General features: G+C 43.4%; 1 protein-coding gene across 1 annotated transcript in view; it reads right to left on the bottom strand.

The window, feature by feature from the left end:
• Positions 1 to 417: 417 nt before the first annotated feature.
• cnga3a (cyclic nucleotide gated channel subunit alpha 3a) overlaps positions 418 to 12,711 on the bottom strand; it is a 57,381-nt gene continuing 45,087 nt past the window's right edge. Inside the window, exons 4-6 of the mRNA XM_070891611.1 lie at positions 11,975 to 12,079; positions 6,707 to 6,813; positions 418 to 1,823 (exon numbers count right to left, since the gene is read on the bottom strand). Of these exons, the coding sequence (XP_070747712.1) occupies positions 418 to 1,823; positions 6,707 to 6,813; positions 11,975 to 12,079 (1,618 nt within the window). The remainder of the gene's footprint in view (positions 1,824 to 6,706; positions 6,814 to 11,974; positions 12,080 to 12,711) is intronic.

Below are 12,711 nucleotides of genomic sequence, written 5' to 3'. Positions count from 1 at the left end.
CATGGGCTTCAGTGCATATTTATATTATATAATATTTATACAATATATATAATATAATAAGTAAAACTCCAATATATTTAACCTTCAGGAGCACAGATGTTAAAACTTGAACTGTGTATATCCTAGTTCTGTTTCCAGTTTCTTAGTGTTAATTGGTTATAGTATACATATCAGACTTCCGCTCCCTGACATAACCACCCAACAAATACACTTGCAGCTACCTCAAATCATTCGGCACTAAAATGGGTCACAGTTTGTTTTTGAAGGTTAATGACAGATCTACCTCAAACGCTAACTGGTCTTATAATGAGTTATAGCATATAAACTATCCCTATACAGTCCCATACAAAAATAATTTATTTTCTCATCAGTACATCTTAGTATCAAAATAGTAAGAAAAACACATGAAGGCCACCGTCACTGTCTCGCTATTTCTATGTCGGTCGCACTGTCGAGGTCATCCGATAGGTACCCGCTGCCAAAGCGTTTGACTCTGTTTTCCACCTTGGTGAGCCTCTGTTTCAGCTTGAGTTGGGTGGAATTGTAGTCGGCCATGAGCCTGGCGAAGCGAGTCTGCAGACTGTCCAAGGAGGACTCCATTCTCTCCACTTTCTCCTCCAGATCTTTTGGGTCCGCTCCGGCTTTCGCCACCTCCTCGTCTATCAGATTGTCCTTCATCAGAATCTGACGCCCCTTCTCTTCCAAGATTTTTTTTGCATCTGGGTATTCAGTCAGGGCCTCCATCAGGTCCACCTTGGACAAGCAGAAGAGGTCGGAGTAGCCTATGCTCCTGATGTTGGCTGTCCGCCTGTTGCCCGCCTTGCTGCCCTTGATATTCAAGATGCTGATTTCCCCAAAGTAGCTGCCGTCGCTCAGGACCACAAACTGGGTCACCCCATCATCGGCGACCACCGCCAGCTTGCCTTCCTTGATGATGTACATCTCTCGCCCAATGTCCCCCTTCCGGCAAATGTAATCTCCGGGACTGTAGACCTGAGGTTGCAGTTTGAGCACCAACTCGATCAAGAGGCCGGCTTCACAATCTGAGAAGATCCGCACTTTCTTCAGCGTGTCCAGGTGGACGTTGATGGCGATTTCTGCCTTGAGTTTGTCAGGGAGGTTCTTGAGGACCTCCTTCTCGTCCATGCTCTTCTTGTTGATCCACAGGTAGTCGAACCACTTGATGATCCTGGTCTCCAGATCTTTGCTGACTTTACGGAACTGCATGTACTGCTTGATGGAGTCAATCTTGGACTGGAACTCGGCCCGAGAGGCATTCATGTTCGTGATCATGGAGCCTACATTGCCAACGATGGTGGCAAAGATTAGGACTCCCACCAGGAAGTCAATGACCACAAACAGGTACTCCTCGTCCTTGACTGGAGGAGGGGTTTCTCCAATGGTGGTCAGGGTCAAGGTGGACCAGTAAAGGCAGTAGATGTATTTCCTGCTGAGCCGCCCATATTCCGGGTGGGATATATTGGGATAGACCCAGGTGTCAATGCCGAACCCAATCGATTTTGAAATTGCATAATAAATGCAGCCATTCCAGTGGATGATGATGAGGATGTACAAGACAAGATTTCCAATTCGAAATATGTTGGGGTAGTTGGTTCTGGTTTCTGTGCGGTCAAAATATTCAAACATTCGGCTAAAGCGGAAGAGACGGTTAAATCGCACCTCGGGGTAGTTAAATCCCAGCCTAAAGTACGCTAAATCTGTTGGTAAAAGGGAGAGTGTGTCCAATTTAAACTGAGGCATCCTCATGTAGTTCTCTCGCAGTTTCTTTGCATCCTTAACCAGCAACCCTTGTTCAAGAAAACCTAGAGAAAGAAATGTATTGTCAATGAGCCGCACAATGCCCAAAGCTTTAAAGCATAGGTTCTCAAACTAGCAGGTCTGCAAGGTCAACAGCTTTCTGATGTGTTCAATCATTTCTGACTTACTAACAGTTTGGGCTAGAAATTCATTCGCTTAGTGCCACCCACCAGGCCGCTAAGCATTTACCGCCCAAGCGCCGCGCCGTCAGTGCCTCCCGCAAACATCAGTGGAGGTTTAGCGGCGGCGCTAACAGGGAGCGCTGCACCCTCTAGCGCCACCCACTTGGTGACATCACCGAGTGTGCAACGCTCCATCAGCGCCGCGATCACTAACTTCAATGTTTCCGCCTGCCACAGCGCCTGCCACTAATCCCGACAGGGAAAGCAGGCATCCCGCAGAAGCTCCCGGAGTGATATTTCAACGGATGAGCAGGTGGGTCTTCAGAATGGATTTTATTTATATTGCTAATGTAAACAATAGCTCCCTTCCATTTTCTTTCAAAACTTTCGGGTGGTCCAGCTGACCTCTCCTTTAGGCGCTGTGATGCCGGTTCCCTAGCACCAGATCTTCATCTGCGCTGCCGCGATAGCACCCCAGGAATCAGGGTTAGCGCCCTAAGAGGAATGTGGAACGCTTCCCTTAGTGCTCCACTCCCATCTTGAGGCACTAAAAATAGATATCCCGGTTGGAGGTGGTAAACATCGGCCAGTGTTAAAGTTAGCGACCAGGCATTGTCACCGCCTCAAACCGGGCTATACTGCATTTTTAGCCTTTTATTTTTGTTACTATATTCCAATAAAAGAAAGTGTCTTGCAATAAGTTTTGCTAGTGCTGTTGGGGAGAGTTTAAATTAGCTTGGCAGGGGGATGGGAACCTGAGAACAAATTCAATAGGGAAGGAAGTAAGCTAAAATTGGACAGCAACAATTTAGAAAGTGAATCTATAAGACAGAAGAAATAAGTAATAGTCAAGGAGGTCTTCCTGTGTTAAATGGTATATACTTTAATGCAAGGAGTATAGCAAATAAGGTAGATGAGCTAAGAGCACAGGTAGACACTTGGGAGGATGACATTATAGCTATTACAGAGACATGGCTGAAAGAGGGGCAGGTTTGGCAGCTCAATATTCCTGGTTTTAGGATTTTTAGACAAGAGACAGAGGGGGGGTAAAAAGGGGGGGGGGTCATGGTATTGATTAAATAAACTACTACAGTAGTGAGGAGGGATGATATGTTAGAGGGATCATCAAATGAGGCCATATGGGTTGAATTTGAAAATAAAAAAGGGGCGATCACACTGCTGGGCATGTATTATAGACCCCCAAAGAATGGGAGGAAGATAGGGGAGCAAATATGTAGACATATTTCTGTGAAGTCTAAAAACCATAGGGCAGTAATAGTAGGGGATTTTAACTATCCTAATGTTGATTGGGGCAAATACAGTGTGAAAGGTATCGAGGGTGCAGAATTCTTAAAATGCATTCAAAAGAACTTTTTTAGTCAGTACGTAACAAGCCCAACATGGGAGGGGGTGGTTCTGGATTTAGTTTCGGGGAATGAAGCTGGACAGGTGGGGAGGGTATCAGTGGGAGGGCACTTGAGTGCCAGTGACCATAATTCAGTCAGTTTCAAGGTAGTTATGGATAAGGACAAGGATAGACCAGGAAGAAAAGTCCCAAATTGGAAAAAAAATAACTTTGCTAAGTTGAGAAGTGATTTGGCCACATTGGACTGGAAACAGCTACTTGTAGATAAATCAGTGTCGGAACAGTGGGAGGCATTCAAGGAGGATATCTGGAGGGCTCAGGAAAAACATGTGCCCTTAAAGAAAAAGGGAGGGGAATAACAATTCTAGAGCCCCCCTGGATGGCCAGGGACTCAAAGGGGGCGGATAAAGAAAAAAAAGGAAACTTATGTCACAAACCAATGGCTAAATACTGAAGAATCTCTGGCGAAATATAGGAAGTTCAGAGGTGAAATTAAAAAGGATATTAGGAATGCTAAGAGAGAGCATGAAAAATTCTTAGCAAGTAAATTCAAAGAAAACCCAAAGATGTTCCATAAATATATTAAGAGCAAGAGGATAACTAAAAAAAGGGTAGGGCCTATTAGAGACCATGAGTGCAGTCTGTGTGTGGAGGCAGAAGATGTGGGTATGCTTCTTGATGAATACTTTGCGCCTGTTTTCACAAAGGAAAGGGGCAATGTAGATACTGCTTTCGAGGAAGAGTGTGAAATTCTGGACGAAATAGACATAGTGAGAAAGGAGTTATTGGGGGTTTGACAGCTTTGAAAGTGGATAAGTCCCCAGGTCCAGATGAAATGCATTCCAGGCTGTTGAGTGAAGCAAGAGAGGAAATAGCAGAGGGTTTGACCATCATTTCCAGTCCTCTTTGGATTCGGGCATGGTGCCAGAGGACTGGAGGACTGCTAATGCGGCACCCTTATTTAAGAATGGAGAAAGGGATAGGCTGAGTAATTACAGGCTGGTCAGCCTAACCTCCGTGGTGGGAAAATTATTGGAAAAAATCCTGAAGGACAGGCTAAATCTACATTTAGAAAGGCAAGGATTAATTAGGGACAGTCAGCATGGATTTGTTAAGGGAAGATCGTGTTTGACTAAGCTGATTGAATTTTTCGAGGAGGTAACCAGGAGAGTTGATGAGGGTAGTGCATACAATGTAGTGTATATGGACTTTAGCAAAGCTTTTGAGAAGGTCCCACATGGTCGTCTGTCTGGTCATGAAGGTAAAAGCCCATGGGATCCAGGGCAAAGTGGCAAGTTGGATCCAAAATTGGCTTAGAGGTAGGAAGCAAAGGGTAATGGGTGATGGATGTTTTTGTGACTGGAAGGATGTTTCCAGTGGGGTTCTGCAGGGCTCAGTACTGGGTCGCTTGCTTTTTGTGGTATACATCAATGATCTGGATTTGAATATAGGGGGTATGATTAAAAAGTTTGCAGATAAAACTAAAATTGGCTGTGTGATTAATAATGACAAGGAAAGTCATGGACTGCAGGAGGATATCAATCCACTGGTCAGGTGGGCAGAAAAGTGGCAAATGGAATTTAATTCGGAGAAGTATTAGGTAATGCACTTAGGGAGGGCTAATAAGGAAAGGGTATACACTTTAAATGGTAGGCCACTTAGAAGTGTAGATGAACAAAGTGACCTTGGAATGCTTGTCCACAGATCCCTGCTTGCCTTTATTGGTGGCCAAGGCATAGAATACAAGAGCAGGGAGGTTGTGCTTAAATTATATAATACACTGGTTAGGCCACAGCTGGAATACTGCGTGTAGTTCTGGTTGCCGTATTATAGGAAGGACGTGATTGCACTGGAGAGGGTGCAGAGGAGATTTACGAGGATGCTGGCTGGAATGGAGAATCTTAGCTATGAGGACAGATTGGATAGGCTGGGTTTGTTCTCATTGGAACAGAGGAGGCTGAGGGGAGATCTCATTGAGGTGTATAACATTTTGAGGGGCCTGGATGTAGTGGATAGCAAGGGCTTATTTCCCTTGGTGGAGTGGTCAATTACGAGGGGGCATAGGTTTATGGTGGTTGGTGAAAGGTTTAGAGGGATTTGAGGGAAAGCTTCTTCACACAGAGGGTTGTGGGGGTCTGGAACTCACTGCCTGGAGGGGTGGTGGAGGCAGAAACCCTCACCTCATTTAAAAGGTGCTTGTATGTGCACTTGAAGTGCCATAACCTGCAGGATTATGGACGTAGAGCTGGTAAGTGGGATTAGACTGGATAACCTCTTGTTGGCTGGTGCAGACACGATGGTAAGTGGAATCTAATACGGCAAGAGTGACCTCCTGGACTAGTTTTGATCGCCTGGATGGGTCGGAGAGGAATTTTCCAAGATTTTTCCCCCCAGTTGGCCGGGTTTTTAATCTTTTTTTGCCTCTCCCAGGAGATTGTATGGCTCCGGGTGGGGTGGAGTGCAAAATGTTGCGATACATGGGGTATCACAGTTGTGTGGGGCAGACTGTTAGAGCTCTTTACCTTTCCGCCATTGTTAATTGTTCATAGATTTACATGTAACTTACAGGGCTGGTGACCGAGGACTGTGTGGCTCTTTGTCGGCCGGTGCAGACAGGATGGGCCAAAATGGCCTCCTTCTACACTGTAGATTTCTATGTTTCTATATCCACAGCTGAAGTATTGTGTCCAATTCTGGGCACCGCACTTTAGGAAGGATGTGAAAGCTTTAGAGAGGGTGCAGAAAAGATCTACAAGTATGGTTCCAGGGATGAGGGACTTCAGTTACGTGGATAGAGTGGAGAAGCTGGGGTTGTTCTCCTTAGAGCAGAGAATATTGAGATGCGATTTGATAGAGATGTTCAAAATCATGAAGGATCTAGACAGAGCAGATGGAGAGAAACCATTCCCATTGTTGGAAAGGTTGAAAACCAGAGGACACACATGTAAGGCAGAACATCCAAAGGCGACATGAGGAAAAAAATTTTACGCAGCGAGTGGTTAGGATCTGAAATGCACTGCCTGAATGGGTGGTGGAGGCAGACTCAATCACGGCTTTCAAAAGGGAATTGGATAAGTACCTGCAGGAAACCTTTTTGAAGGGCTACTGGGAAAGGGCGGGGGTAGTGGGACTAGCTGAACTGCTCTTGCAGAGAGCCGGCATCGGCTCGATGGGCCAAGTGGCCTCCTATTGTGCTGTAACCATTCTATGATTCTATGACTGCACCTCCAGATGAATGGCTGAGAGCAGCATGGGCAGAAGGCAGGTTAGAAACCCATCCTATCAATCTTGGTATTAGGCAAGCATTCATTGGAACAGGGTGGTTGAAGAGGAGGAGATAATATCTTACAAAAATGGGAAAAGTAAACACGCAGCTCATTAAAAAAATAGGCTTGCTTACCCGTTCGAAATCTTACAATTGAATCCATAATGTAGATTGCATCTGATGTGTAATCCAACACCAGCCACACGGTAAGATATTTTATTTGAAGTTCATCAAAACAAGCTCTAGAATACAAGATGCAAAGTTCAATTTGACAATAAAGATGTGGCATATACACTCTGATAGTTACTGTGATGCAGTGTAGTGTAGTATCAGCCATACCTGGAAGATTGATGTTATGTATAGAATGCAGAACACCAATTGAAAATAACTTTTAACGCTGTTTCTTTTTTTTGAAAGAACTACATTGTAAGAAGCCCAAAGACCAGTTCAATACAATCAATTCAATCTACTTTAAACCCATCTGCCCTGTGGTCAATGACCTACATTTGTCCCGGTTAAGCAATGCCTCGATTTTAAAATTCTCATCCTTGTTTTCAAATCCCTCTAAAACTTCACCTTTCCCTATCTCTGTAATCTCCTCCAGCTCTGAACCCCCCCCCCCCCCGATTTTTCTGCGCTCTGACAATTCTGACCTCTTGAGTGTAACAAGATAATGTATAGCGCCCTCCAGCTAGGAAGTATCGATATAATGTATAGCGCCCTCTAGCTGGGAGGTATAGGGAATTGTATTGAGAGCGAGGGTCTGTGAAGGAATGCCATTTTAAAGCTCCACATGGCTGTCTGAGATCTCCCAAATAAATAGAGTTAAGTTGAACGAAGAGTGTTCAAGAGATTATAAAATACATGGGGTCAGAAGCGGAGACTTCTGATCTTTCAGCGAAATTATCTACAACCGAAATATTGGAACTGTAAGACTTTTTAGAGCCGATCGAAATCAAGGCATTAGTAAAGTAAACTTAAAGTGGTATAAGTTATTGTAGAGCCTCGATTGAAAAAGTATTCCTACAATTACATGGCCACGATATTTTACTATTCGACTTGTTCTAGTCCTCTGGGTATACATGTATGTGACAAACTCAAAGTCCTAAACTGTAGCGAGCTATCATGACCACCACAGTGCCAACTCCCGCGCACATTCCTCTCCCACCTCCATTGCAGGTGACTGGCGATTTGAAAGCCAACTGGAAAAAATTCAAACAGCTGTGAGACTATCACGAATATTGTGGAAAAACCAGATAGAGTTAGGGTGCAACGTTTATCACTGCCATTGGCAGAGATGCCCTAGATATCCACAATAATCTTCCCTACAAATCAGAGGAATACAAGCAGGAAATTAGATTATTTTGAAGCTCTGGGAAGAGCACTGTAAAGGTAAAACCAACATCATCTATGACCGGTACTAGTTTAACAACTGTGTACAAGGGGACAAGCGGTTTGATCGATATCTCATGAAAGTGAGAGAGCTGATATCATCATGTGATTTCGGCAATTTAAGGGGTGATTTCATCAGAGATCGCATTGTCTGAGGAATATCTGATAACACTCTGTGTAAGAGGCTGTTGCAAGAATCAAATCTAACATTCAATAAATGTGTAATGCTCTGTAAAGCTACAGAGGCCACAGTTGCGCAAATTAATTCCATGCAGCTCACTAAAACAGACTCTGAAGATATCAAAGCTGCAGACAGAAACCCCGATCAACAAAGAAAGAATTCACAGACAAAGAGTTCATGAACAATTGCAGATATTGTGGCAAAATACATGAGCTGTCAAAAATTAAATGCCCAGCATATGGGAAGGCCTGCACAAGTTGCGGCAAATTAAATCACTTTTCTCAAAAGTGTAGGCAGAATGGATCGAAGCAGAAGTCTACACATAACCCTAAATATAAGTGCAAGCCAAAAGTTCATGCATTATATGAAGAGAGTTATTATTCTGATTTTGAAGTCATGACTGTAAAGATACTTGGTAAAGTAAATCGCACAATCAAGGACAAAGCTGACAGAAAGTATCCTAACAAGATTATGGCTACCTTCTCCATTAAAGGTCAAATGTTAAAAATGCAAATAGATTGTGGGGCCACATGCAATGTGCTACCTCTTAGATACTTACCAAAATGCTTAAAGATAAAAGAATCTACGACAATACTGTCACTATATGACAACCATGCAACCATTCCAGTGGGAGGGACCTGTAACGTGCCACTGGAAAATACAAAGTACAAGCAAAAGTACATTATGCCCTTTGAGATCATTGAGGGCCAAAGTGCATCACTGATTAGCTCACGCACTGCTCAACAGCTACAACTGATAAAAGTGCAGCATCAGAATATCGCGGTGGTAAATGAATCACGCGAATTGCAAACTACGAACAAGGCAATCATCTCGCTAGTGTCAAAAACTGATGTCAACAATGTGTATCCGGATGTGTTTAAGGGACTTGGACACATGCCAGGGACAGTTCACCTTGAACTTAATGAGTCAGCAACACCAGCTGTAATGACACCCAGTCGGGTGCAAATAGCGATCAAACAAATGCTGAAAGAGGATCGTTTGGAAGATCGACAAATCATCACGAAAGTTGTTGATCTGACGGACTGTACAAAAAACAAATAGAAACATACGAGTATATATCGACCCTCTTTGTCTGAATAATGTCCTGAAACATGGGCACTATCCACTTCCTGTGATCGATGATATCTTGCCACAGATGTCAAATGTAAAGGTCTTCACTAAAGCAGACTGGAAGGAGGGTTACTTGCAATGTGATCTAGAAACAGAGTCCCCCTACCTCACAACTTTCCAGACTCCATGGGGACGATATCGATATAATAGAAGTCCATTTGGCATCAGTCCTGCCCCGGAAATCTTCCAGCAGAAGCTAGACCAGAACCTCAAGTGTCTAGATGGAGTCTACAAGATTGCAGATGATATCTTGATCACTGGACGTGGTGAGACACTTAAACAGGCCAATCACGATCATGATGCAAACTTACGCAAATTCATGCAGAGAAACAAAGAACGAAACATCAAACTTAACTTGGATAAGTTCGAATACCAGAGCTCTCAAGTGAAATACATGGGACACATACTGTCTAGCGATGGACGCAAAGCCGACCCAAGCAAAGTGGTCGCAATCAATAAAATGCAGAAACTGCAAGATGGCACAGATGTACAACAATTTGTTGGCATGACAAAGTACCTCGCAAAATTCTTGCCAGATCTTTCAGACCTCAGTGAGCCTCAGCGATGGCTTACTCATAAAGACACGGTCTGGAAATGGACTGAAGAACAAGACAAAGCGTTTGAAGCTATCAAACAACGCATGACAGATTCTCTGGTGCTCAGGTACTTTAACCACAAATTTGCATCCGAAGGTCAGGAGATGATTCGAGCAAGGGTCTTGGGTTTGTCCTTCTGCAACAGGGACAACCAAGCGCTCACTCCAGCAGAAACATGATACTCTCAAATCGAAAAGGAGCTGCTTGCTCAAGTGTTCAGAATGGAACAAAACCATCAATATGTATATGGTCGCAAGATCACGCTGTGGACAGACCATGAGCCTTTGGCTGCTATACGACGCAAGCAGTTATCTGCAGCACCCAAGTGACTACAACGCCTGCTCATTTGGCTCAACCAATATGACATCGAAATGAAGTATCAACCAAGAAAAGAAATGTACCTTGCAGACACCCTCTTGTGTGCATAGCTCGAAAACATGGAGAGATCACCGACAGAAATTGCAGTGGAATGCATCCACATGGTGGACTTTTGCCCACTCTCCAAACAAGGACTGACTACCATACAACGTGCAACTGCAAGCGAGTCCACACTACAACTGGTCATACAACAAATCACGCCTGAAATGCATGCATACCTCAAAGTTCGACGAACTCACAACACAGGATGGCATAGTCTTCAAAAGCTATCACTGTGTCACTGAGACCCTGAGATCCGACATTCGTTAGCGACTTCAGGCTGTTCACACTGGAGCCGAGAGCACTCTTCGACGTGCCAGAAAATCCATTTACTGGCCAGGACTGAACAGTGACATAAAAGACTATTAAAAGAAAGATGATTTCGGAGTATGAAAGATTGTAGCAATCATTGGAGACTGTGCCATGCAGCTTTCAGCTAGTGGGGAGGAGTCTACTGTATTAATCGGCGATATCGAAACATTGCAGACTGCTACAGAGCTAGTGGCAACTTTGGGATATTGTATCAGAGTACCGTCCAGCGTACTCAACCACAGCCAATTGTTGCATCTCTTGAGAATGCTCAGACTGCTGTCACAGTTGCCTTGGGCTCCAGTATGGAACAGATTCCTCCTCCTTGCCTGGATTGCCAGAGCCATTGATAGTAACTTTGACAAACTCATTACTGCCACCGGGGTCTGCTGATACATAGATCAGTTCACCTGCTGAGGCCATGCTAAAGTTGCAGAGGATGCATGGAACTTGCATGGATGTTGTTACTGTTTCTCAGGACGACAGCATCTCCAGATCCTTTAGCAATCCTCATCCAATGATTGTAAATGTGTGAGAAAGTGGCCAGGCCCTGCTACTGTGCAATTGGTGCAGCCTGTAACTCGGCCATTTCAGGACCCTGCTCACAAAGATTGAGGACCATCTCAATCCTCAGAGCCTCACATGGGCATACAGCAGCCGGGCTTCGGAGACTTCGGGTCCTGGGCCTGCAGGCATACACCTGCGTAAAGGCCCATGGATCCCAGGGAAGCATCCCTGAGATCATGTGGGCAAGGTCCTCCTATCAGAAAGGAAGATCCCAATGCTGTCATTTCTGAACAGAATCCCCTAATGACAAGCAATTGAATCCCCAAATAATTAAAAAGTTTACACAACTCTGATAAAAATAAATGTTCCCATTTTCACATCTCTTTAAAAGTCCCTTTAATTAAGCATTTACAATAAAAAATTAATTTTTTGAAAAATATTTTAAAATATTTTAATCTGGCCCAACATTTACATAAACTAATTTTAAATGTTTGTGGATGATTTTTAATGTTTACATTTTTAATTTAAGATTTATATTAACCCTTTTGCTGGTGACTGCCGGTCCTACGCCTGCTTTTACCAGGAATAAGAGTTTCGTGGCCATTTGCTGGGTAGTCGGTGGGCAAATAGCCCAACTCTCTGGCAGTGAAAGTGATGTTTATTTCCTTTCGGAGGATCAACCTTGACAGATTGCAAGTTCCGGGTTTTTATGCATGCGCAGAGCGTAGAGAAAGCTGGAACCTGCAGGGCCTTTTACAAGGCTTACGATGCGCCATCAGCACCGCAAAATCCACACCAATATGTCGTGACTTAGAAGATGGAAAACAAAGGACCAATCATAATTACTTACTGTGTTAATCTTAAACCTACCTGCACACCAGCATACACCAGTTATACATTATGGGCACGGTGATAATGGACAGCCATCTATAGTAAAGATTTTCTGCAGGGTCAATGACGTACACCTCTTTCTTCCTGGGAACCAAAACAAAATATGTCACAACAGCACAAACTTTTAATCCAGTTAAATTCACTTGGTGGAGTTCTTGCACCATACCCAATGTTTTCCATTTCAGTCCCATTACACAAATTGCTCTGTTGTACTTTTGAAATGACCAACATTTCTAGAAATCAAGAGAAACATTAATGAAATATAAATAAACTCTTCATTTTAAAATATTCCATGTAAAATTGGTGTTAAAGTATTTTCTGATATAAAAATTTGCAACTCATGATAAACTATTTACCTGGTTAATTACAATACACAATTTGCTTATTATTAATTATTAAACTCAACAAAATAGTCTATAAGCCAAGGCACACAAGTTATTAGCCACTACCATTTCACGCAAAGCCTTCAGTCTGCTGGTACTGTTGTCCATGATAATTCAGCTTTATGCACACTATCCCATTCAAAACTGGCAGAACCAAGTTCACATCACACAATTCAACAATAGAAGAACCAACTGTACGTCAATCTACACTCGCCATCTACAAGTTCAAACAGATCAACTAAAAATGTCATCACACTAAACCCATAACTATTAAACTATGGAAACAGCATTCTTCTGAATACATGAGAAATATAACAGAAGCACGATACATTG

This window comes from Pristiophorus japonicus, chromosome 10 (assembly GCF_044704955.1).
Source record: "Pristiophorus japonicus isolate sPriJap1 chromosome 10, sPriJap1.hap1, whole genome shotgun sequence".
NCBI classification, from domain to species: domain Eukaryota; kingdom Metazoa; phylum Chordata; class Chondrichthyes; family Pristiophoridae; genus Pristiophorus; species Pristiophorus japonicus.
This window is presented reverse-complemented; position numbering and strand designations above follow the sequence as displayed.